At 44.3% G+C, this 22462-nt stretch overlaps 1 protein-coding gene and 1 long non-coding RNA gene across 2 annotated transcripts in view; one reads left to right on the top strand and one right to left on the bottom strand.

Moving 5' to 3' along the window:
• Window positions 1-22462, bottom strand: part of sms (spermine synthase) — a 71961-nt gene that overhangs the window by 3578 nt on the left and 45921 nt on the right. The window contains exon 10 of the mRNA XM_070894118.1: window positions 12063-12178. Within this exon, the coding sequence (XP_070750219.1) occupies window positions 12063-12178 (116 nt within the window). The remainder of the gene's footprint in view (window positions 1-12062; window positions 12179-22462) is intronic.
• LOC139276314 (uncharacterized) lies at window positions 14320-22082 on the top strand. The gene is made up of 2 exons (XR_011595906.1): window positions 14320-14885; window positions 19167-22082. It is a non-coding gene; the product is annotated as an uncharacterized lncRNA (long non-coding RNA).

Below are 22462 nucleotides of genomic sequence, written 5' to 3'. Positions count from 1 at the left end.
AATAGCAAGAATGTCCTTCCTCAGGTTAGGAGACCAAAACTGTACACAATACTCCAGGTGTGGCCTCACCAAGGCCCTGTACAACTGTAGCAACACCTCCCTGCCCCTGTACTTAAATCCCCTCGCTATGAAGGCCAACATGCCATTTGCTTTCTTAACCGCCTGCTGTACCTGCATGCCAACCTTCAATGACTGATGTACCATGACACCCAGGTCTCTTTGCACCTCCCCTTTTCCTAATATGTCCCCATTCAGATAATAGTCTGTCTCTCTGTTTTTAACCATTAAGTGGATAACCTCACATTTATCCACATTATACTTCATCTGCCATGCATTTTCCCACTCACCTAACCTATCCAAATCGCTCTGCAGCCTCATAGCATCCTCCTCGCAGCTCACACTGCCACCCAACTTAGTGTCATCCGCAAATTTGGAGATACTACATTTAATCCCCTCGTCTAAATCATTAATGTACAGTGTAAACAGCTGGGGCCCCAGCACAGAACCTTGCGGTACCCCACTAGTCACTGCCTGCCATTCTGAAAAGTCCCCATTTACTCCTACTCTTTGCTTCCTGTCTGACAACCAGTTCTCAATCCACGTCAGCACACTACCCCCAATCCCATGTGCTTTAACTTTGCACATTAATCTCTTGTGTGGGACCTTGTCGAAAGCCTTCTGAAAGTCCAAATATACCACATCAACTGGTTCTCCTTTGTCCACTTTACTGGAAACATCCTCAAAAAATTCCAGAAGATTTGTCAAGCATGATTTCCCTTTCACAAATCCATGCTGACTTGGACCTATCATGTCACCATTTTCCAAATGCGCTGCAATGACATCCTTAATAATTGATTCCATCATTTTACCCACTACTGAGGTCAGGCTGACCGGTCTATAATTCCCTGCTTTCTCTCTCCCTCCTTTTTTTAAAAGTGGGGTTACATTGGCTACCCTCCACTCGATAGGAACTGATCCAGAGTCAATGGAATGTTGGAAAATGACTGTCAATGCATCCGCTATTTCTAAGGCCACCTCCTTAACTACTCTGGGATGCAGTCCATCGGGCCCTGGGGATTTATTGGCCTTCAATCCCATCAATTTCCCCAACACAATTTCCCGACTAATAAAGATTTCCCTCAGTTCCTCCTCCCTACTAGACCCTCTGACCCCTTTTATATCCGGAAGGTTGTTTGTGTCCTCCTTAGTGAATACTGAACCAAAGTACTTGTTCAATTGGTCTGCCATTTCTTTGTTCCCCGTTATGACTTCCCCTGATTCTGACTGCAGGGGACCTACGTTTGTCTTTACTAACCTTTTTCTCTTTACATACCTATAGAAACTTTTGCAATCCGCCTTAATGTTCCCTGCAAGCTTCTTCTCTTACTCCATTTTCTCTGCCCTAATTAAACCCTTTGTCCTCCTCTGCTGAGTTCTAAATTTCTCCCAGTCCCCAGGTTCGCTGCTATTTCTGGCCAATTTGTATGCCACTTCCTTTAATACTATCCCTGATTTCCCTAGATAGCCACGGTTGAGCCACCTTCCCTTTTTTATTTTTACGCCAGACAGGAATGTACAATTGTTGTAATTCATCCATGCGGTCTCTAAATGTCTGCCATTGCCCATCCACAGTCAACCCCTTAAGTATCATTCGCCAATCTATCCCAGCCAATTCACGCCTCATAACTTCAAAGTTACCCTTCTTTAAGTTCTGGATCATGGTCTCTGAATTAACTGTATCATTCTCCATCCTAATGCAGAATTCCACCATATTATGGTCACTCTTCCCCAAGGGGCCTCGCACAATGAGATTGCTAATTAGTCCTCTCTCATTACACAACACCCAGTCTAAGATGGCCTCCCCACTAGTTGGTTCCTCGACATATTGGTCTAGAAAACCATCCCTTATGCACTCCAGGAAATCCTCCTCCACCGTATTGCTTCCAGTTTGGCTAGCCCAATCTATGTGCATATTAAAGTCACCCATTATAACTGCTGCACCTTTATTGCATGCACCCCTAATTTCCTGTTTGATGCCCTCCCCAACATCACTACTACTGTTTGGAGGTCTGTACACAACTCCCACTAACGTTTTTTGCCCTTTGGTGTTCTGCAGCTCTACTCATATAGATTCCACATCATCCAAGCTAATGTCTTTCCTAACTATTGCATTAATCTCCTCTTTAACTAGCAATGCTATCCCACCTCCTTTTCCTTTTATTCTATCCTTCCTGAATGTTGAATACCCCTGGATGTTGAGTTCCCAGCCCTGATCATCTGGAACCACGTCTCCGTAATCCCAATCACATCATATTTGTTAACATCTATTTGCACAGTTAATTCATCCACCTTATTGCGGATACTCCTTGCATTAAGACACAAAGTCTTCAGGCTTGTTTTTTTAACACCCTTTGTCCTTTTAGAATTCTGCCGCAGTGGCCCTTCCTGTTCCCCGCCCCGGGCCTGTCCGCCCCCCACCGCCCTCCATCTCCCCTCCGTCTCCTGCCTCTGCCTCCCTTTTGTCTTCCTCTGTCTCCCTGCATTGGTTCCCATCCCCCTGCCATATTAGTTTAACTCCTCCCCAACAGCACTAGCAAACACTCCCCCTAGGACATTGGTTCCGGTCCTGCCCAGGTGCAGACCGTCCGGTTTGTACTGGTCCCACCTCCCCCAGAACCGGTTCCAATGCCCCAGGAATTTGAATCCCTCCCTGCTGCACCACTGCTCAAGCCACGTATTCATCTGCGCTATCCTGCGATTCCTACTCTGACTAGCACGTGGCACTGGTAGCAATCCCGAGATTACTACTTTTGAGGTCCTACTTTTTAATTTAGCTCCTAGCTCCTTAAATTCGTTTCGTAGGACCTCATCCCTTTTTTTACCTATGTCGTTGGTACCAATGTGCACCACGACAACTGGCTATTCTCCCTCCCATTTCAGAATGTCCTGCACCTGCTCCGAGACATTCTTGACCCTTGCACCAGGGAGGCAACATACCATCCTGGAGTCTCGGTTGCGGCCGCAGAAACGCCTATCTATTCCGATCACAATTGAATCCCCTATCACTATCGCGCTCCCACTCTTTTTCTTGCCCTCCTGTGCAGCAGAGCCAGCCACGGTGCCATGAACTTGTCTGCTGCTGCCCTCCCCTGATGAGTCATCCCCCCCAACAGTACTCAAAGCGGTGTATCTGTTTTGCAGGGGGATGACCACAGGGGACCCCTGCACTACCTTCCTTGCACTGCTCTTCCTGCTGGTCTTCCATTCCCTATCTGGCTGTGGACCCTTCTCCTGCGGTAAGACCAACTCACTACACGTGATACTCACGTCATTCTCAGCATCGTGGATGCTCCAGAGTGAATCCACCCTCAGCTCCAATTCCGTAACGCGGACCGTCAGGAGCTCGAGGCGGACACACTTCTCACACACGTAGTCGTAAGGGTACCCCTTAGTACCTTTGGTTAACAGAAATCTATCAAGTTCAGATTTAAGATTAACAATTGGTCAAGCATCAACTGTCATTGGAAACGAGTTCCAAACTTCTAACACGCTTTGCATGTAGAAGTGTTTCCTAACTTCACTCCCGATAGGTCTGGCTCTAATTTTTAGGCTATGTCCCCTAGCCCTGGACTCCCCAACCAGCGGAAATAGTTTCTCTCTATCTACCCCATCAGTTCCCCTTAAAATCGTGAAAACTTTGATCAAATCACATCTTAATCTTTTAAATTTCAGGGAACCCTAGGTTTTGTAATCTCTTCTCGAGTCTGGGTATCATTCTGGTAAATCTACGCTGCACTTTCTCCAAGGCCAATATATCCTTCCTATGGTGCGGTTCCCTGAACTGAAGACAATACTCGAGGTGTGGTCTAACCAGGGTAAAATGACTTCTAACCCCTTGTAATCTAGTCCTCCAGATATTAAGGCCAACCTTAATTATTTAGCCTTTGATTATTTTCTGCACCTGTCCATGACTGTCTTACAGAGACTCTAAATAGAATGAACAGTGGACTATGTGAAATGGCTTTTAAATAGGCCTTTACAATTCCTACAATTCATATGGCAGCAATGAAAACCACACTTCACTAGCCACTGAGTTACCTGCTGTGGAGTCAGTGTACCACAGAGCCCAATAACTTCTTTGAGACAGATAAAGGGCTCTGCAAGTAGCCACTCCGTGGGACTCTCCTAACCCTATTACCTTCAGAGAGGGTATAATGCACACTAGGATGCATCTGGTATGAAATACAAACTTGAAGACTTAACAAAAGCTAGGTCTATTTTAGTTAGAACAATGCAGATTACATGGCGATATGATACAAGTATTCAAAATGATGAAAGGATAAGACAGGGTAGATGGAGGCAAACTGTTTCCAGTGGTTGAGGAGCAAAGAACGATGAGCCATAGATACAAGATTAAATGTAAGAGAAAGGGCTGAATAAACTTCTTCAGAGTAGTGAGGCTGTGGCATTCACTTCCAGGATTCGCGGTTGATGCAGAAACTATTAACATTCAAGATTAGATTGCAGAGGGGAACAGGGCGAGTAAATGTCATTAGAACGCTGCTCATGAGGTTTAACTCTGACAGGGACTGGTTGGGCCCAATGGCCAGTTTCCTGTTGTAGCTTCTATGCATGTCTATGATTGATGCAGTAATGGTTAAAATGAGGGGCAAATTTCATGATGGCAAAATAGTGGGACGGTTGATGAGCAATGGCAGACATTTGAGATATTTCACAACTCTTAACAAAAATATATTCCAATGAGAAGGAAAGACTAAGAAGGGATAACCATCCGTGGCTAACTAAGGAAATAAGGGATGGTGTCAAATTGAAAACAAGGGCATACAAAGTGGCCAAGACTAGTGGAAGGTCAGAGGATTGGGAAACTTTTAAAAGCCAGCAAAGAACGACTAAAAAAAAAGGTAAGATAGATTATGAAAGCAGACGAGCACGAAATATAAAAACATAATAAGAGTTTCTACAGGTACATAAAAAGGAAAAAGTGCCTAACTTAAATGTTGTTCCTTAGAGGATGAGACTGGGGAATTAATAATGAGAAACAGGGAAATGGCAGATTTTGAACAAATATTTTGTATCCGTCTTCACGGTAGAAGATATTAAAAACATCCCAATAGTGGATAATCAAGGGGCTACAGGGAGGAAGGAACTTAATACAATCACTATCACTCAAGAAACAGTACTTGGTAAAATAATAGGACTAAAGGCAGACAAGTCCCCTGAAGCTGATGGCTTGCATCCTAGGGTCTTAAAAAAGTGGCTGCAGAGATGGTGGATGAAATTCCCTGGATTCTGGGGATGTTCCAGTGGATTGGAAAACTGCAAATGTAATGCCCCCCCAAAAAGGAGGCTCAGAAAGCAGGAAACTATAGACCAGTTAGCCTAACATCTGTCGTTGGGAAAATGCTGGAGTCCATTATTAAGGAAGCAGTAGCAGGACACTTGGAAAAGCATAATTCAATCAAGCAGAGTCAGCATGGTTTTATGAAAGAGAAATCATGTTTGACAAATTTGCTGGAGTTCGTTGAGAATGTAACAAGCAGGGTGGATAAAGGGGAACCAGTGGATGTGGTGTATTTGGATTTCCAGAAGGCATTCGATAACGTGTCACATAAAAAGTTACTGCACAAGATTAAAAGTTCACGGGGTTGGGGTAATATATTAAACATGGATAGAGGATTGGCTAACAGAAAAGAGAGTCGGGATAAATGGGCCATTTTCTGGTTGGCAAACAGTAACTAATGGGGTGCCACAGGGATCGGTGCAGGGGCCTCAACTATTTACAATCTATATTAATGACTTGGATGAAGGGACAGAGTGTAATGTAGTCAAGTTTGCTGATGATACAAAGATGGGTGGGAGAGCAAATTGTGAGGAGGACACAAGAAATCTTCAAAGGGATATAGATAGGCTAAGTGAGCAGGCAAAATTTTAGCAGATGGAGTATCATGTGGGAAAATATGAGGTTATCCACTTCTTTAGCAGAAAAAATAGAAAAGCAAATTATAATTTAAATAGAGAAAAATTGCAAAGTGCTGCAGTACAGAGGGACCTGGGGGTCCTTGTGCATGAAACACAAAAAGTTAGTATGCAGGTACAGCAAGTAATCAAAGGCGAATGGAATGTTAGCCTTTATTGCAAGGGGGATGGAATATAAAAGCAGAGAAGTCCAGCTACAACTGTACAGGGTATTGGGTGAGGCCACACCTCGAGTACTGCATACAGTTTTGGTCTCCGTATTTAAGGAAGGATATACTTGCATTGGAGGCTGTTCAGAGAAGGTTCACTTAGTTGATTCCGGAGATGAGGGGGTTGACTTATGAAGATAGGTTGAACTCATTGGAGTTCAGAAGAATGAGAGGTGAACTTATCAAAACATATAAGATATGAGGGGGCTCGACAAGGTGGATGCAGAGAGGATATTTCCACTCATAGGGGAACTAAAACTAGGGGGCATAGTCTCAGAATAAGGGGCCGTCCATTTAAAATGGAGATGAGGAGGAATTTCTTCTCGGAGGGTTGTAAATCTGTGGAATTCTCTGTCCCTGTGTGGAGGCTGGGTCATTGAATATATTTAAGGTGGAGATAGACAGATTTTTGAGTGATAAGGGAATAAACGGTTATGGGGAGCGGACAGGGAATTGGAGCAGAGTCCATGATCAGATCAGCCATGACCTTATTAAATGGTAGAACAGGCTCAAGGGGCTAAATGGCCTACTCCTGCTCCTATTTCTTAGTTCTTATGTAGATGCAACCTGAGGAAGTCACCTTGGGGAGAAAGCCTGATGTGAGTTGTAAGATCTATTCCATCTTAATGCCAAATCAAATAAGGTTGATCAACAACTAAGGTCCTAAGTTCACTCACATTACGAGCCAAAACCAACATCAAAGGCAAGCTGCAGATTAGCAGTTCTCTCAGTTTACTATAAATTACATTACAGCCCCATTTGGATCTAGGGACGGTTTGCGTAGATGCAACATCGATGAAGCTCGGCACTAAAGGATGTCTTCCTACTGAGCTCAATGCCAACGGTTCACCAGTAAGTCATGGCAACTACATACATGCAAATGGTACTGGGCCCCAAACCCGGCTCAGACATCAGGATATCATGTATTTCACATGTAGTAGAACTAATTGACTTCGAAACACAGCATTCAACATATTTCCATCATTTAAGACAATGAGCCCCTTTGTATGCGTTTTTTTAAGATCGAATTAGAATAACTTCACCTGAAGCATTTTCACGAATACCTATGCATTGGGGATCATATAAACAGCCACGTTCAAGATTACATTGGATCGATAGATGAAGGAAACGGCATTGAAGGGATATGGGAACAGGGCGGGTAAATGCCATTAGAACTATTTGCTCGTGTGGAGAGTAAACGCGGACACGGACTGGTTGGACCCTATGGCCTGTTTCCATGTTGTAGTCCTATGTATATTTGTTCTGAGCTCAAGCTACTCAGCTCCGTTTCCATCAGCCTGTATACACTTCTTTTAAAAACTATTTTTTCTTAAATTGTCTTTAGTGCACCAACTTCGCTCCGCTGAGGGTTTCATGCATTTAGCCCTCAGGAATGCTTTCGTTTACTAGGCCAGGTAGCATCAGAATAGCAGAACGCTCCTCTTTTTAAACATAGTATTTACAGCAATGAAACAGACCATTCAGCCCAACAGGTTCATGCTGGTGTCTATACTCCACACGAGCCTCCTCCCATCACTCTTCATCTAACCACATCAACATATCCTTCTATTCCTTTCTCCCTCATGTATTTATCTAACTTCCCTTTAAATGCATCTCTGCTGTTCGCCTCAACCACTCCCTGTGGTAGCGAGTTCCACATTCTCACCCCTCTCTGGGTAAAGATGTTGCTCCTGAATTCCTTACTGGATTTATTAGTGACTTTTATATTTATAGCCCCTGGTTCTGGTCCCGTCTTCTTTCCCCCTCACCGGGTAGAAACATTTTCTCTATGTCTTCCCTATCAAACTCTAATAATTTTTGAGACCTCCATCAGTCACCCCTCAGCCTTCCCTTTTCTAGGCAATAGAGCCCCAGCCTGTCCTATATTTCCTCTCAGTTCTGGCATCCTGGTAAATATTTTTAGCACCCTCTCCAATGACTCTATATCCTTTTATTTGGAGGCCTTTACTGTTCACAGTACTCCAAGTGTAGTTGACAACGTGGACCACTTCTCCTACCTCGGGAGCCTCTCGTCAACAAAGGCAGACATTGATGCGGAGATTCAGCATTGCCTCCAGTGAGCCAGTGCAGCCTTTGGCCGCCTGAGGAAAAGAGTGTTCAAAGACCAAGCCCTCAAATCTGCCACCAATCTCATGGTCTACAGGGCTGTGGTAATTCCTGCCCTCCTATATGGATCAGAGGCATGAACGACTTACAGAAGACACATCAAGTTGCTGGAGATATATCACCAACGGTGTCTCCGCAAGATCCTGCAAATCCCCTGGGAGGACAGGCGCACCAACATCAGTGTCCTCGCTCAAGCTAACATCCCCAGCATTGAAGCACTGACCACGCTAGATCAGCTCCACTGGGCAGGCCACTTAGTTCGCATGTCAGACACGAGACTCCCTAAGCAACTGCTATATGCGGAGCTCCTTCATGGCAAATGAGCCAAAGGTGGGCAGCAGAAACGTTACAAGGACGTCCTTAAAAGCCTCCCTGGTGAAGTGCGACATCACCACTAACGCCTGGGAGACCCTGGCCAAAGACCACCCTCGGTGGAGAAAGTGCATCCGGGAGGGCGTTGAGCTCTTCGAATCTCAACGCTGCGAGTGTGAAGAGGTCAGGCGCAGGCAGCAGGAGCATGTGGTAAATCAGTGTCAATCCCCCCTTCCCCCGACGAATATCTGTCCCACCTGTGACAAGGTCTGTGGCTCTCGTGTTAGACTGTTCAGCTACCAAAGAACTCACTTTAGGAGTGGAAGCAAGTCTTCCTCGATTCCGAGGGACTGCCTATGATGGTAGTCTAAGGGTCTATACAAGTTTAACATTACAGCTCTGCTTTTCAATTCTATCCCTCTAGAAATAAACTTCAGCTCTGCTCCTCTAGCCCATTGAGACACTTATTTTCCAACGATTATGTGGCCTCATTCTTCCTACCTAAATGTACCACCTCACACTTAGCTATACTGAAGCTCATTTGCCAATTACACACCAATTCTACAAGTTTATTAATGATTTCCTGTATTTTGTTGCAGTCCTCCTCTCTATTAACTATGCCCACTCACCCCCCTCCCCCAAATTTGGTGTCATCCATAAATTTTGGAATTGTACTTACAACTGGCGAAGCAGGCTCAAGGGGCCGAATGGCCTACTCCTGTTCCTATTTCTTACGAGTCCAGAGTCCAAATCGTTTATGTAAATGGTTTATCCTCCAATAACAAGTGCGAGGAGCTCATGGACTCCTTTGTCAAAGATAGAGACCATCCGTTCAGCTGCCTCTGCCGTTTCCCTCCCTTCCCCTAGTGTTCCCTGCTGCCCTAGCCCTGCACTCACATCTTTCTCTAGATTCGATCGAATCTCCTGCCTTGCTCTCTCCAAGCTCATCTTGTCCAGGAGTCCCACCTCCTGCTCCCTCCACCCTATTCCCACCAAACTGTTGACCACCCAACTTCCCTTCCTGGCTGCCATGTTAGCTGATGTTGCTAATGCCGCCCTCTCTTCAGGTAACGTCCTCCCCTTTAAATTTGCCCTCATCACACCTCTCTTCAAAAAACCCACCCTTGACCCTTCTGTCCTTACAAACTATCACCCCATTTTCAACCTCCCTTTCCTCTCCAAAGTCCTTAAACGAATTGTCGCCTCTCAAATACACGCCCATCTGTCCCTCAAATCCATGTTTGAATTCCTCCAATTAGGTTGCTGCCCCCCTCTTCATCCTTCTTGACCTATCTGCAGCTTTCAACACAGTTGACCACACCACCCTCCAACGCCTCTCCTTTGTCGCCAGCTGGATGGAACTGCCCTTGTCTGGTTCCATTCTTATCTATCGAATCGTAGCCAGAGAATCACTGCAATGGTTTCCCTTTCCACCCCCACACCGTTACCTCTGGAATCCCCCAAGGATCTAGCCTGGGACCCCTTCTATTTATTTACATGCTGCCCCTCGGCAACATCCGAAAACAAAACATCAGGTTCCACATGTACGCTGACGACACTCAGCTCAATCGCATCACCACCTCCCTTGACCCATGCACTGTCTCCGACTTGTCACACTGCTGGCCCAACATCCAGCATTGGATGAGTAGAAATTTCCTCCAAGTAAACATTGGGAAGACCGAAGCCATTGTCTTTGGTCCCTGTTATAAACTCCATTCCGTGACTATCATTTCCATCCTGAAGATGAGTCTGACCATTTGACCCGGAGATGAGCTTCTGACCACATTACCAAGGCTGTCTATTACCACCTCCATAACATCAGCCAACTCAGACATTGCTTCAGCTCATCTGCTGCTGACACCCTCATCCCTGCCTTTGTTACCTCTAGACTTGACTATTCCAATGCTCTCCTGGCCGGCCTCCTTCCACCCTACATAAACTTGTGCTCATCCAAAACACTATCTTAACTCGCACCAAGTCCCGTTCACCCATCACCCGTGCTTGCTAACCTAACCCGGTCAGACGATGCCTCAATTTTAAAATCTTCATCTGCTTTGAAGTCCCTCCACGTCCACATCCTTCCCCATCTCTGTAACCTCCTCCAGCTCTACAAACTTTTGCGATCTCTGTGTTCCTCCAATTCTGGCATCTTACGTATCCCCGATTTTAACCATTGCCGGCTGTGCTTTCAACTGCCTTGGCCGTAAGCTCTGGAATTCCCTCCCTAAGCGCCTCGACCTCTCTCTCCTCCTTTAAGACGTTCCTTAAAATCTAACTCTTTGACCAAGCTTTTGGATATCTGTACTGATATCTCTTTCTGTGGCTCGGTGTCAACATTTGTATTGATGGCACGCTTGTTAAGCACCTTGGAGGTGTTGGTATGTTAAAGGCACTATATAAATGTAAGTTGTTGTTGAACAGTTGTCCCAGCACTGATCCTTGTAAAACACTATTTCCAAGTCTGAGTAACTACCTTCAACCCCTACTCTGTTTTTTGTTGTTTAGCCAGCTTGCTATCCATTCTGCTACTCGTCCCGACTCGACATGTTCTGACCTTAGTCAGGAGTCTAATATACGGTACTTTATTGAAGGCCTTTTGAAATTCCAAACATATTACATCGACTACATTACCTTTGTCCGACAGTGCAGCACTCCCTCAGTACTGCACTGGAGTGTTAGCCGAGATTTAAGTGCTCAAGTTGCTGGAGTGGGACTTGAACCCGCAAGCATCTGACTCAGAGGCCTTAAATAATGTAGCAAAATATCTCAAGGCACTTCACAGGAGCGTTATCGGGCAAAATATGACACCAAGTCACACAAGGACATATTAGGACGGGTGACCAAATGCTTGGACAAAGCGGTAGATTTTAAAGAGTCTCTTGAAGGGGGCGGTAAAGAGATGGAGGTTTATGGGGGGGAAATTCCAGAGCTTAGGGCCTAGACAATTGAAGGCACGACCACCAATGGTGGGGCGATGGAAATCGGGGAATGCACGAGGCCAGAATTGGAGGAATGTAGAGTTCTCGGATGGATGCCAGGCTGGAGGAGGTTACAGAGATAGGGAGGGACGAGGCCATGGAAGGATGAGAATGTTAAATTCGAGGAGCTGCTGAATCGGGTCAACGCATTTACTCACCACCTCATACACCTGCCTCCCCCATTTCATTTACCCCTACCTGGACATTCGCCTCCAAATTCTTTACTGTCCTCAAGCTTATATCTGAGTCAAATCACCCATCAGCAAGTTTTCCAGTCTCCCAAAACATACTGCCCATGAACGCCACTTCCTGCTGGGGTTAACAGATGTCAGAATCACCTACACCAATACGCATTTAGACAATGCAGTTATCCCAAAAATGATCAAAGATTTAAATTATTTCCAAAGGTAAATGCATCACGTAATTTGGTAAAGGATACAATTCCGCATAAGAGGGAACACACACAACTTTCTTTGAATATTCCACAGGACAGTAGAGCTTGTTCAACTGTTCTTCGTACATTGCTAGTGCTTCGGTCAAGTTTGCACAATTACCCTACAGGAGAAAAGCAGAATGGAGACGTTATTAGGCATTTTATGTTACGGGAAGAAACTGACTATTTTGAGATTTCTTACGATTTCAAGCATCAGATTGCAACATATCAGAACCCATAAGACAGGCAGTTTGAAAATATGCAACAGTAAGAACAGTGATCCATGCTATCAGTTCCCCACCCAGTCCGACTAACCATTAGTGAGCTCCGGTTTGAAATCTCGAGAAGTATGCTATCTGTGAATATGCAACTCCCCCTTTCAGAGGCTCCCCCCATCTGTGAATGCATGTAAAGGAAATATAGTGTGCCATTGAGTGGCAAATGTGCCTAATTACAAGCTGTTGTGGGCAAGTTTACGACCCTTTTATATTACAGGACCATTTTCAAAGACAAGTGCCATTGTAACATAGCCTGTTATTACAAGATTGCTGCCATTGTAATGTCATAATGGGGATCTGCACGTTTTAAATTTATTTATTAATTCACGGAATGTGGGTATAGCTGGCAAGGACATCATTTATTGTCCATCCCTAATTACCCTTAAGAGGTAGGAAATTCAAGGATTTCGACCCAGTGACGATATGTTTCCAAGTCAGGGTGGTGTGCGATTTGCAGGGGATCTTGGGAGGTGGTGGTGTTTCCCATATGCCTGCTGCCCATGTCCTTCTAGGTGGTAGAGGTCGTGGGTTTGGGAGGTGCTATCAAAGAAGCCTTGGCAAGTTGCTGCAATGCATCTTGTAGATGGTGCACACTGCAGACACGATGCATCGGTGGTGGAGGGAGTGAACGTTGAAGATGGTGGATGAAGTGCTGATCAAGGGAGCTGCTTTGTCCTGGATGGTGTTTAGCTTCCTGAGCATTGTTGGAGCTGCACTCATCCAGCCAAGTGGAGAGCATTCCATCACACTCTTGACTTGTGCCTTGTAGGTGGTGGAAAGGCTTGGGGGAGTTAGGAGGTGAATCACTCTCCACAGAATACCCAGTCTCTGACTTTCTCTTGTAGCCACGGTATTTATATGGCTGGTCCAGTTAAGTTTCCGATCAATGACGACTCCCAGAATATTGGTGAGGGATTAGATGATGGTAATGCCATTTAATGTCAAAGGGAGGTGGTTAGACTCACTCTTGTTGGCGATGGTCAATGCCTGGCACTTGTGTGGTCCAAATGTTACTTGCCACTTATCAAACCAAGCCTGAATGTTGTCCAGGTATAGCTGCATGTGGGCACGGACTGCTTCATTATCTGAGGAGTTGCGAATGTAACTGAAATCTGTGCAATCAACAGTGAACCACTTCTGACCTTATGATGCAGGGAAGTTGTTTGGCCTAGGACACTAGTTTGCTAGTTATAACTCCAGCCAGTAGTGAGTTTCCCCTTGATCTATATTGATTTCTCTGTTAAGAACATAAGAAATAAGAGCAGGAGTAGGGCAGTAGGTGGTAACCAGCAAGATGTTTGACCTGATGCAATTAGACTTCATGGAACAATGTTCCCTTTAATTTTTGGGGGGGCCGAGCGGCCCCTTAACGGACTGCGTGGCCCATTCAAAATTCCACATATGCATGGCTCCCCCCATTTAAAAGCTAGTGAGCCGGCTGTGCAGGACTTCCAGACAGCCGCGCGGCCGCTTAACTTAACGGGAACTGGTCTGGAGTCAATGTTGAGGACTCCCAGGGCCACTCCCTCCCAACTGTATACTAGTCCGATCCTGAGGCTCCACTACACTGCGATTCCGTGATATAATCAGGACTGATCCTAGATCACAGCGCTTATTTCATTTCTCGGGATGTGTGGAAGAGAGAAACTATGAACACCTGGCTTAATTTAGAGGGAAGGGTTAAATTCTGTTTTTTGTTATGCTTAAAGAAATAATAAGACTAGAAAAATAGCCACACTTTTTAGCCTTGAAACTTAGAGATGCAATTAAATGACCATCTGGTATTAAAAGGGAGTCTCCTTTTGATTCTGCTTATTAGACTGTGAACAGAGAAAAACTATGCAAGGACAGATAGTGTGTGCACCTCTCGAGACGACCTTTGTACTCGCGGGACTAATGAATAAGATTCTTTTCTATTTCTGTATTCAATTTCTGTATAAAGATAAGTGCAACTTGCTTGTACGACAGAGTTTTGCCTTGGTACGGTCCAAGCAGGCTCTCCGAGATATATCTTGCTTTTTAAAATAAATTCTCTCGAAGTGCAGTTCTGAAAGTCTCCGCCTGAGTTAATTTAAGCTAAATATTTCCTCGACAGGTTCTGGCGTAGTCCGGCAGGATCTCTAAAAAAAAAAAAACGAGATCCAAAAGAACTAAATTTAACTTTTAAAGAGAAAAGAGGAATTTTAAGGACCTTCCTAGCTAAAAGAAGGAAGGTGCCTAGGCCGTCCGAGCTGAAAGGGGGACGGGCCGCCGAGATCCCCGAGAGGGTGAGGCATAAGGTAGTTACCGCTAAGAAGCTAAAATAACAAAAAGGCAAAAGGAGACCCCGAGCTGAGCACTTTGTAAATTATTGTATATTTTGTAGGATTGTCCTAACTCTCATTTCAGAAAAGATCGCGAGACGTTGCACCCGGAAGAATGGGAAACGGCTCTAGTCGAGCAGGGCGCTCGCTCCCAGTTCCTAGAAAAGGAAAGACGGACGACCTCTCAACTGAAAGAATGAAAGTACATCCTAAGACTGAGAAAAGAATCAGTAAAGCAACGAGAGAAGGTAGGAGATCCCATTGTGCCGCCCGGCTCGCCGGCGGACACTGTAATTAAAGAAACAGGAGACGACAGATACGCGGTAACGTTTAGTAGCGATTTGTACGGTTGGTCTGATGGGGATTGGCCATATGGAGGAAGTTTTAAATAAAAAGAAAGAGGAGGAGAGTAAGGAGAAGCCCCCTCCCTCTTACAGCCCCCCAAGACCGCTTCCCCTGTCGGCTTATACCCCCGTCTTCCAACCACCAAGCCGGATGATTGGCAGGAGATTATAGAAATAGTGGCCGCTCAGCTGGATAAGACAGGCCGATTCCTCCACTACCCCCACGACACAAGCCCCCGTGTAATGATCAGAACAACGGCTGTCCTAAAGCCCTGGACACCGGGAGAAGCTCGGGATATGATATCAGCTGCCCCTAATCCTGTTAAGAAGCCAGTAGCCTTTCACAACTGGCTTGAGCAAACCTGTACCATTTATTAAAGGGAGCTAAAAAGCATGGAGATATAGGGGAAGTCACCCGCTGCTTGCAGAAAGCAGAAGAATAGATTTTGCAGGCAGATGGAAAAATAGTTGGGACGAGCATGCAGGAATACCAATGGATCAAAATGAACCTTTGGCAGTGCAAACCTTGTTAAATTGTATGTTGCCACAACAAGCAAGAACGTACAAAATAAGGGTTTTGGACTGGCAAGGAAAAAGTTGGAAAGAGACAGTTACAGTACTGGCTAACATGGATAGAGAGGGACTATTTACCTATAAGGAAAATATGGCTAAAACAGGTCAGTAAATCAGCAAAAGGGATGAGGACAGGCACAGAATAATCAGCATAGGGATGCCCCGGAGGCTTAGTGGTACAGGCGGCAGCCCTCCGCTTATCGGCAGACATAGCAGAAAACCCTCTGGCAGTAGTAAAAGTAGGAGACACTTATGTGAAGTTCCTGGTGGATACCGGTGCTACTATGTCTTCTGTACCATCCTCTGTGGGATTACCTGTAAGCAACACCACCGTCTTAAGTATGGGTGTGGCCGGTATCCCCATGAAAGAATTTTTATCTGAACCTACCAAATTGATAATTGAAGGACAATCAGTTAATGATGAGACTTTGATAGTCTCTAAAACAACGCCGCTCCCTTTATTGGGAAGACAGACTTTGTGCAAACTAGGAGCCACAATTTATTGCACAAAGGAAGGAATGTACATGGAGCTCCCTCCAAATAATATTCATCAGTTCTTTAATGGGATTAAAAAAGAGAAAAGGGAGGATAACAAAGAAAAGGCTACTCTCTATTGTTGGCAATTGATTGGCAACTTCTATTCCCCCTTGATACATGAAGTTATACAAAACTTAAAAGCTAAATTTGACTCTAATACTGAAGAATTGATGTATATAATTTTGACAAGCTTTGAGGCAGTTCAGCTTCACTGTACAGCCTGGTACACTCGACAAAAAGCTGAAACTTACGAGTGTTTGGTACAATCCTTTTTAAATAGAGAAGAAATAGTAGAAGCTACGCCCCGCATTTATTTTGGACCAGAAGGATTGGGGGTAGCCATCGATTTGACACCCTTACAGCAGCGGTATAGAGAAGCGAACGACACCCCATCTGACATTGGCTGTAAAACCGCCAGCGAAACCTAAAGATATGGGTCCGATGATTGTAGGAATAGAAAGAGAAAAACAGCAACACGGCTATCAACCTTGGGCAGTAATAAAATTGCAAAATGTTCAGATAGACTTTATCACCCACAACAGGGGGATTCTCCAGTGGAAAGGTAAAAGTCAGGCCACCACTTTTGAAAAACAGCAACCCCCGGAACAACCAAGCCCTAAGCTGCCAATGGCATTGAATCAAGTATCTTCTGAACTTTGGGCAAAGCATAAGAATCATGTTGGGCAAGTACATTCTGCAGTACCCCATCGGGTACAATTGATAAAGAACGCCGTGTTACCAAGCATTAGGCAGTACAGACTGCCTCCAGAGGCAGAAAATGGGATAGAGCCAGTTATTTCTGCATTGTTGGAACAAGGAGTTTTAGAAAAGACACAGAGCCCGTGTAACACTCCGATACTGCCCATACCAAAGGTTAATAGGCCGAATGAATGGAGATTTGTGAAAGATCTGAGAGCTATTAATAAGATAGTAGTCCTATCACCCCTGTGGTACTGGACACCAACATTATACTATCTGCTATACCACCAACAGCAACTGTCTTTACTGTAATAGACCTGTGTTCAGCTTTTTACTCTATCCCGTTAAATCAAGAAAGTCAGTATCTGTTTGCTTTCACCCACAAGAAGCAGCAGTACACATGGACCAGGTTGCCCCAAGGATACACCAAAAGTCCCGCAGTATTTGCAACAGCAGTACTAACCCAAGAACATGGTGGGGGAAATAGACCAGTTGCTTATTATTCGGTTTTGCTGCCTCCAGTAGTAAGGGGAATGCCAGCATGTCTACGTGTTGTAGCTGCTACTGCGGTCATGGTGGAGAAGTCGGTACTTATTGTTTTGGACTATCCATGTACTGTCATTACAGCCCATGCTGTGTTATTACTTTTGAATTCAGCTGCCACACAACACTTTACAGCGTCTCGAAGAACAGGTTATGAAGTATTACTGCTGTCACACCCTAACTATACCTTTCGACGTGCACCGGTAGTGAACCCAGCCACCTTTCTTCCTACTAAAGAAGTAGAGGATCCAGACCAGCATGATTGTCTGTTAACGGTGGAAGTAGCCACCTTACCAAGACCAGATTTGCTCACAGAGCCCATGGACAATCCTGATCTTATTCTCTATACGGATGGATCATCACATAGGCCGTCGGATGATTTGTTTTTGGCAGGCTATGCTATTGTAAATCCCCACGAAACTGTTGAAGCATTCGCCCTGCCTCCCGGAACCTCGGCTCAGGCTGCTGAATTGTTTGCCCTCACTAGAGCTTGTATAATAGCTAAAGATCAAACTGCTAATATCTATACTGATTCTAGATATGCATTCGGTGTGGTCCATGATTTTGGACAACTGTGGAAAAACAGAGGCTTTATCACCTCTGGTGGAAAGCATATTAAGCACTCTCAACTGGTGCTTAATCTATTAAACGCCATTCAGTTGCCAAGTAAGGTAGCCATTATCAAATGTGCAGCTCACACAACCGGTGAGGATGAAGTATCAGTAGGAAATAGGAGGGCTGACGAGGCAGCCAAACAGGCTGCTTCGGCACAGGCAGACTGCCTTCAAGCAGTCTCAGTTTCCCCTCCACAGGTACTTGACATCCAACAACTTAAAACTGCCCAACAAGTTACCATGCAGGAAGGAAGAACTTGGGAAAACCAGGATTGTTTTTTAAAAAACGACATTTGGTATCACCCTGATGGGCGAACTGTTTGCCCTAGATCTCTATTTTTGCCCCTGTCTCGCCTAGCACACGGTCAGGCTCACATGGGCAAAGGAGGGATGATACATGCTATTAATGCACAGTGGTATGCACCAGGAATAACAGTAGTAATTGAGAAAGTTGCTAGGACATGCCAAATTTGTCAGCAAAATAACAGAGGTAAAAAACCTGCTGGATATGATCATCTACCCCAACCAAGTACGCCCTTTGAAAATTTGCAAATTGACTTTGTCCACATACCTCCAGTATCAGGTCTTAAGTATCTATTAGTCATAGTAGATATGTTCACAAGGTGGGTAGAAGCGTACGCCACTAGGAGAGACGATGCCCGAACAGTAATAAAAATTCTATTTAAAGAAATAGTACCAAGATATGGGATACCTATGGGAATCAACAGTGACAGGGGAACCCACTTCACCGGAAAAATAGTGCAAAACCTTGCAGAAGCGTTTGGGTTCCAGTGGAAGTTACATATACCATATCAACCACAGTCCTCGGGAATGGTAGAAAGAGTAAATGGGATAATAAAATCTACCCTTACCAAGGTATGTCAGGAGACTGGACTGAAGTGGCCAGAAGCCTTACCATTAGTATTGTATACAATAAGAAACCAGAAAAACCGAAACACTGATTTAACACCACATGAAGCCTTATTAGGAAGACCAATGCCTACTGGCGTAAAACCACCACTGGCAGATGAAAAAATAGCATTAATTTGGAATGATGAAAAATCACTAAAGTATGCTCAGGCCATGTGTGAAATAGCAAGGAGTCTGCATGAACAAATAAAGCAGACACAGGTGCCTCCGTCGGAAGGAAATATGCACCTTACAGACCTGGAGATCAAGTGTTAGTAAAAACATTAAATAAAGAATCTTTTTCTCCTAGGTGGAAAGGACCGTATCAGATAATTCTCATGACACGAACCGCGTTGAAGTTGGAAAAGCACCCGAACTGGGTGCATGCAACCCGCTGTAAATATTATTTCCCCGACGAATTACAGCCGAAGGAAAAGGCATTGAACCAGGACGTACTACGGTCGCCCGACTAAGGAAACAGCCATCTTCTCGCTGAAGAACTGTACCTGCTCTTGTATTAAATATTTGGACTTGAAAATATTGCCCAAAATTCACGGACGAATGTCAGAGTTCATTTGTGTGCCAGTTTGGGCCTTTATTATTTGGGTCACTGTTACTATCGTGTGGACGTGTTATTATTGTAACGACTTATTTCAAGAGTGGTATAGAAACAAACAAGAAAGGGAAGATGGGAAGGGACTCTTGGAAAAATTATAAATGGGCGATGGGTATACTGATCATTTTAGCAACAGGGAAATCCCGGCAGGAGGAAGAAGTCCTAAAAGAAGGAAGAGTATGGAAGGGAAATATGGTATGGGAAAGAAGTAATAGTATAAGACAGCAAGGCAATTTTATATGCCCAGCAGGCCAAAGTTGTAAAGTAGGGAATTTTACGGCACGATGTGAGGCGTGTGGAATGAAGGAAGAAAAAGGGGAGTTCCAGTTTATATTGGGGAAAGGGTATCAGTTGTTCATAGAATACCAGGCCGATGTGTGGATGAAGTGTACCTGGAGCACAAAGAAAAACAAGAGATGGGGGTACATAGGAGGGCCGGACGAGAGAAAAGACTTCCTCCGTTATTCATTTACAGGTATGGGAGATGGGCAGCGGATGTTGTGCATGAATAACACCCCGGTGAATGGAGGAAACCCATTTGTGGTAAAATGGTCAGTAAAAGAATCTGGCCACCCAGAAGACCGGGACCCGGGACATCTAAAAAGGATACTGACCACTTGCATCCCAGTGGTAAGATCCCCAGGTGTATTAAATCTAACAGTATGAATTAAATATCCCCCAAAGAAAGAAAATGGTTGCCACACAACCAGTATTAAGGTATCTTTTGAAAAAGAAAGACCCCAAAGAAAGAAACGGGATGTGATAGGGACTGTGTTAGGTGGAGTGGGAGCAGGAATAGGAGCATTGAACTCCATGGATATCGAGACCCTACAAAATAAAATCCAGGCCGTCGGAGGACTGGTAGGGGAAGATATAAAAATCAGAAATGCCTGGGATGAAGGATTACAGCAATTACAGATATCAGGTTACGTCATAAATGAAATGACCTGGCAACAGAATGAAGGGATAGAGAAGGAAATAGAGAACCTAATGAAAGAACAACAGGGAGTAAACAAGTACACCCATTGCCTGTTTAAAGAAATGATCAGACAGCTATTAAGAGCCGAGTTAGAAAGGAAAATATTATCCTTCCATGCTAACACATGGGAAAGGTTGCTGGAAATTAACAAAAGAGATAAGCTTCTTAATTTAACCATTAACCCTCAAAAAAGATATACCAGTTGTAATTCAAAAGGATGTAACGTTACTGTGGAGATAGTAAGTATGACACGAAAATAAATTTGGTGTCAGTTCCAAGTAATGCCCTAGCTGTTTGGACAGAATTTCTGGTACCCAGAATTTAAAGGAGATTGGGTGGATGAGAAGAATATGACACATCACCAGAGGGGATGTGCTAGGTGGCCATTCGGAATGGTATGTCCCTATCAGACCGCCATATACGAACCATGCTCACTGCAGCACTCCATTGGAGTATGTAAATGGGAATTAAAGCCAACAAATGACACTGAGATAACGGAAATAGGACAGAATGAGATCTGTGTGACAGGAAATAAACCTGTCTATCTGGATGGAATTTTGTATAAACCCCCCATTAATAAATGCGTGAGAAGAGTCTACACCCTGTATGACCCTGAAATAAAAAGAACTTATACCTTTGGGCAGTGGCAAAATGTAGAAAATTATCTGTCTATGCACAAGATTGAACCCTTACCCCCTGTAATTAATTTGACCAAACTGCACAATTTGATACGTAATGACAAGAAAATTGAGGAAGCTCTGTCAAAGCAAGGCAGAGACATCCACCAATTTAGAGTCGAAATGAGTTACAAGAAGGGGCAACTAGTGAGAATCGCAGATGAAGTCACCTCTTTGACAGTACACCACTGGTGGGATGTGTTTACCGGATGGTCCCCAAAAGCTACAGCAGTACTGAAGCTTGCTATACACCCCATAGTAATCGTAGGTCTGGTTATGCTTGTATTATTAATAATCCTTTGCGGAATGTGGATAAAACTAAAAAATGTAATTAGTCAAGTAATAGGCCTGCTCTCCGAAATAGAAAGAAAAGGTGTATGCATGAAAGGGAGGTTAAGTCGCTTAGACGAAAAGGTTGATGAAGACGATTATCTCAAAATGCGACCCTATCCTGAAGGGTATACACCCCCTTTTGCTCAAGAAGAGAATATAGGAAATTGTGTTGATCTAAAAAATAAAAAGATCAACAAGGAGGGAATTGTGGAAGAGAGAAACTATGAACACCTGGCTTAATTTAGAGGGAAGGGTTAAATTCTGTTTTTTGCTATGCTTAATGAAATAATAAGACTAGAAAAATAGCCACGCTTTTTAGCCTTGAAACTTAGAGATGCAATTAAATGACCATCTGGTATTAAAAGGGAGTCTCCTTTTGATTCTGCTTATTAGACTGTGAAAAACAGAGAAAAACTATGCAAGGACAGATAGAGTGTGCACCTCCCGAGACGACCTTTGTACTCGCGGGACTAATGAATAAGATTCTTTTCTATTTCTGTATTCAATTTCTGTATAAAGATAAGTGCAATTTGCTTGTACGACAGAGTTTTGCCTTGGTACGGTCCAAGCAGGCTCTCCGAGATATATCTTGCTTTTTAAAATAAATTCTCTCGAAGTGCAGTTCTGAAAGTCTCCGCCTGAGTTAATTTAAGCTAAATATTTCCTCGACAGGATGCACGCAGTGCTGGCAAGGCCATATTGCCAGCTCTAGTTGCGTTGAAAGGGTGGCGATATGCCTTAAGCAACAGTTTTGTACAACTGAATTGCCTGTGACTGGAGTGAGATACAGGTCAGATTCAGTAGAGGTGCAGCAGATTCCCATCCCTGAGGGACATTAATGAACCAAGTGGGTTTTTACAAAACAATGGCAGCTTCATGTGTTCTTTTCCTGGTGACAGACCATAAATTACCAGATGTACAGAATTCAGTTTTACAACTTGCCCTGGTGGGTATTTGTACTGAAGACAGTTATCCGCTCTTGCCAAAAAAGTATGGCAGTA

This window comes from Pristiophorus japonicus, chromosome 11 (assembly GCF_044704955.1).
Source record: "Pristiophorus japonicus isolate sPriJap1 chromosome 11, sPriJap1.hap1, whole genome shotgun sequence".
Taxonomy (NCBI): domain Eukaryota; kingdom Metazoa; phylum Chordata; class Chondrichthyes; family Pristiophoridae; genus Pristiophorus; species Pristiophorus japonicus.
Note: the sequence above shows the minus strand (reverse complement) of the source record. Positions and strands in the feature narration are given on the sequence as shown.